General features: G+C 28.0%; 1 protein-coding gene across 1 annotated transcript; it reads left to right on the forward strand.

Annotated features, from left to right (window-relative positions):
• Positions 1–346: 346 nt before the first annotated feature.
• On the forward strand, positions 347–976 carry LOC119609873. Its single transcript, XM_037964866.1, has one exon. The coding sequence runs from the start codon at positions 347–349 to the stop codon at positions 974–976; it is 630 nt and encodes a 209-aa protein (XP_037820794.1).
• The last annotated feature ends 1,916 nt before the right edge of the window (positions 977–2,892 follow it).

Below are 2,892 nucleotides of genomic sequence, written 5' to 3' on the forward strand. Positions count from 1 at the left end.
GTTGTCTTTTAATTGTTAATTGTAAAGTTGTTAATGTTCTTGTCCAGTATCTTTAAAATGTTCAATCAAAACTTAAATTTGTGACTAATCTTTATAAAAAGTCAAACTGATTCTCAATTATTCTATATTGCACTTTCTACTTAAATATTTAATAATTTTCTATAAATAAATAATAAATAAAATATAATATAACTAAACTCTTAAAAGCAATTCTTTTATTTTAAATCCAAAAACTCAAAATAATTTACATTTGGGGGCTCAACCGGCGCCTAAGAAATAAACATAATTGAATATACAATATTTAAAAAAAAAAAAAAAAAAAATCGGTAGATTTATTCTTAAACAAATGGAAAAAAGTAACGGTTCGACAAAACTAAAAGCAACATACTATACAAGAGCGCAAGCAGCAAATAAAAACATAAAAACACCAACAAAAAGCGAAAAAAATGAAACTGAAGCACAAATAGAAGTATTAAACAATAAAGAACAAAAAATCAGTGAGAGTTGTGCAATAGGAAAAGAGATCAGTATTGATGTTTATAGAAAGAAGGAGAAAAGTTTAAATCTAAGAAGTGATAACGGAACAAAAGTTGAAAAAGAAGTTGAAAATTTCTGCAGTGTAAAACAAAGTAAAGAAACTGTAAGCAGAAAAGAAGATTGCAATAAAAGTAAAGAAGTTGAAAATAGAAACAAAGAAGTTGAAATTAAAGAAGTTGAAAAAAGAAACAAAGAAGTAGAAATTAAAAACAATCAAGTCGAAAATAAAGAAGTTGTGAATAAATGTAAAGAAATTGAAGATAAGAAAACAGAATTTAAGAACAAAGCTGAGAATAAAATTAAAGAAGTTGAAAATAAAGAGAAGCTGAGAATAAAATTAAAGAAGTTGAAAATAAAGAGACAGAAAACAAACAAGTTACAAATAAAGAAGCTGAAAATAAAAACAATAAAAACATCGAAACCAACAGAACTAAACTAACATCTCATTTTAATATTGGAAATCTAATTACAAGTGTCAAAAAACTTAATCCAAATTGTGAAGAAACAAAAATGGCTGTCGATCCAAATCAAAGTTTAAATGATTTAGTTAAATTGTTGACGGAAAAAATGAAAAAAGAAAAAGAAGATAAAAACATACCAAACATAACAGTGGACAATTTTTCAAAGATTTTGGCTGATTTTGATGGAGAAAAAATTCCAGTAAAACAGTGGTTTAATAATTTTGAATTAAATGCATCAGCTTATAGTTTAAATGAACAACAAAAATATGTTCAAGCGCGAAATAAAATGATCGGTACAGCTAAATTATTTTTAGAAACAATTAATGTTAGCGATTACGAAATGCTAAAATATAGTTTGATAAATGAATTTGACAAAACCTTAAGTAGCAATGAATTACATAAAATGCTCTCAAATAGAAGAAAATCTGTTAGTGAATCTTTCCATGAATATGTACTGCAAATGCGAAAAATAGCAGCTCTTGGCAACATCGAAGAAATTTCAGTGATTCGCTACATTGTAGATGGATTAACAATTAGAAGTGACGTCAAATTTCAGTTATACAGTGCAACTACCTTTAAAGAGCTTCGAGAAAAATATGAAATTTTTGAGCGGGTAAATGAAAATCGGGGTACCGATGAACGTTTTAAAAAACAATCGCACTCTGCATATGGAAAATATAACAGTGACATAAAAAATAAATTTTATCGTGAACATTGTTTTAACTGTGGATCTAAAGACCATAAAAGAGGTGAATGTCAATCAGAACCCAAATGTTTTAAATACAATCACTACGGACATATTGCAAAAAATTGTGAAATGCAAAACTTAAATAAATTACCGGAAAAAAATGTTAATGTCATTATAGATAAAAAACGACTAAAAACAATCAAATTAAATAATAATGAATTAGACTGTTTAGTTGATACGGGCTCAGACGTGTCTATTGTTAAAAACTCAATTTTTAAAGATAAATTAAGCGAGTGCAAATTAAAGGACAGTCAAGCATTGTTATTTGGTCTTGGTAATGTTAAAACTAAACCTAACGGTTATATTACGTGTGATGTAATTGTTGATGACGTAACAACTAATCATGACTTTATAATTTTACCGGATGAAGCTATTAAATTTGATGCAATTTTGGGATATGATTTTACTAAAAACTTTGTATTTTACTCAAATAAAGAAGGATATATTTTCCAATATGATAATGACAATGTTAATAATACCCAACATAACGAATTTAATGTTTATAATGTTAACACCATTGATCTAGATACTGATACAAAGTACAAAGAAATAATTAAAAATATTGTAGATGGATATAAACCATCAGTAAAGTGTGAAAATTGTCCAATAGAAATGAAAATCACTCTAAATGATCAATTTAAACCTTTTCATCACTCACCAAGTCGCCTATCATTCCACGAAGAAGAAATAGTAAACAAACAAATTGCAGAATGGTTGCAGACACGAGTGGTTCGAAAGTCCTGCTCGAATGTAGCTAGCCGTGTTGTCGTTGTTAAAAAGAAGAATGGAGAATATAGAGTTTGCATCGATTTTCGTAACTTAAATGCTATGGTACTCAAAGATCGTTTTCCCGTACCAGTAATTGATGACGTATTGCTGAAACTACAAAAAGCCAAGTTTTTCATAGTTATGGATTTAGAAAATGGATTCCTACATGTTGCTGTTGAAGAATCTAGTAAAAAATATACCGCTTTTATTACAAAACAAGGTTTGTTTGAATTTAATAAGGCCCCGTTTGGCTTTTGCAACTCACCAGCAAATTTTATAAGGTATGTTAACTACATTTTTCAAGACCTTATTAATGATGAGATTATGGAGTTATATATCGACGACTTTGTGATTTACGCCGATACTGCCGAAAATTGT

Source organism: Lucilia sericata, unplaced genomic scaffold (genome assembly GCF_015586225.1).
Source record: "Lucilia sericata isolate MDLA Ls3-8-SP2 unplaced genomic scaffold, ASM1558622v1 Contig001077F_arrow, whole genome shotgun sequence".
In the NCBI taxonomy this organism is placed as follows: Eukaryota; Metazoa; Arthropoda; class Insecta; order Diptera; family Calliphoridae; genus Lucilia; species Lucilia sericata.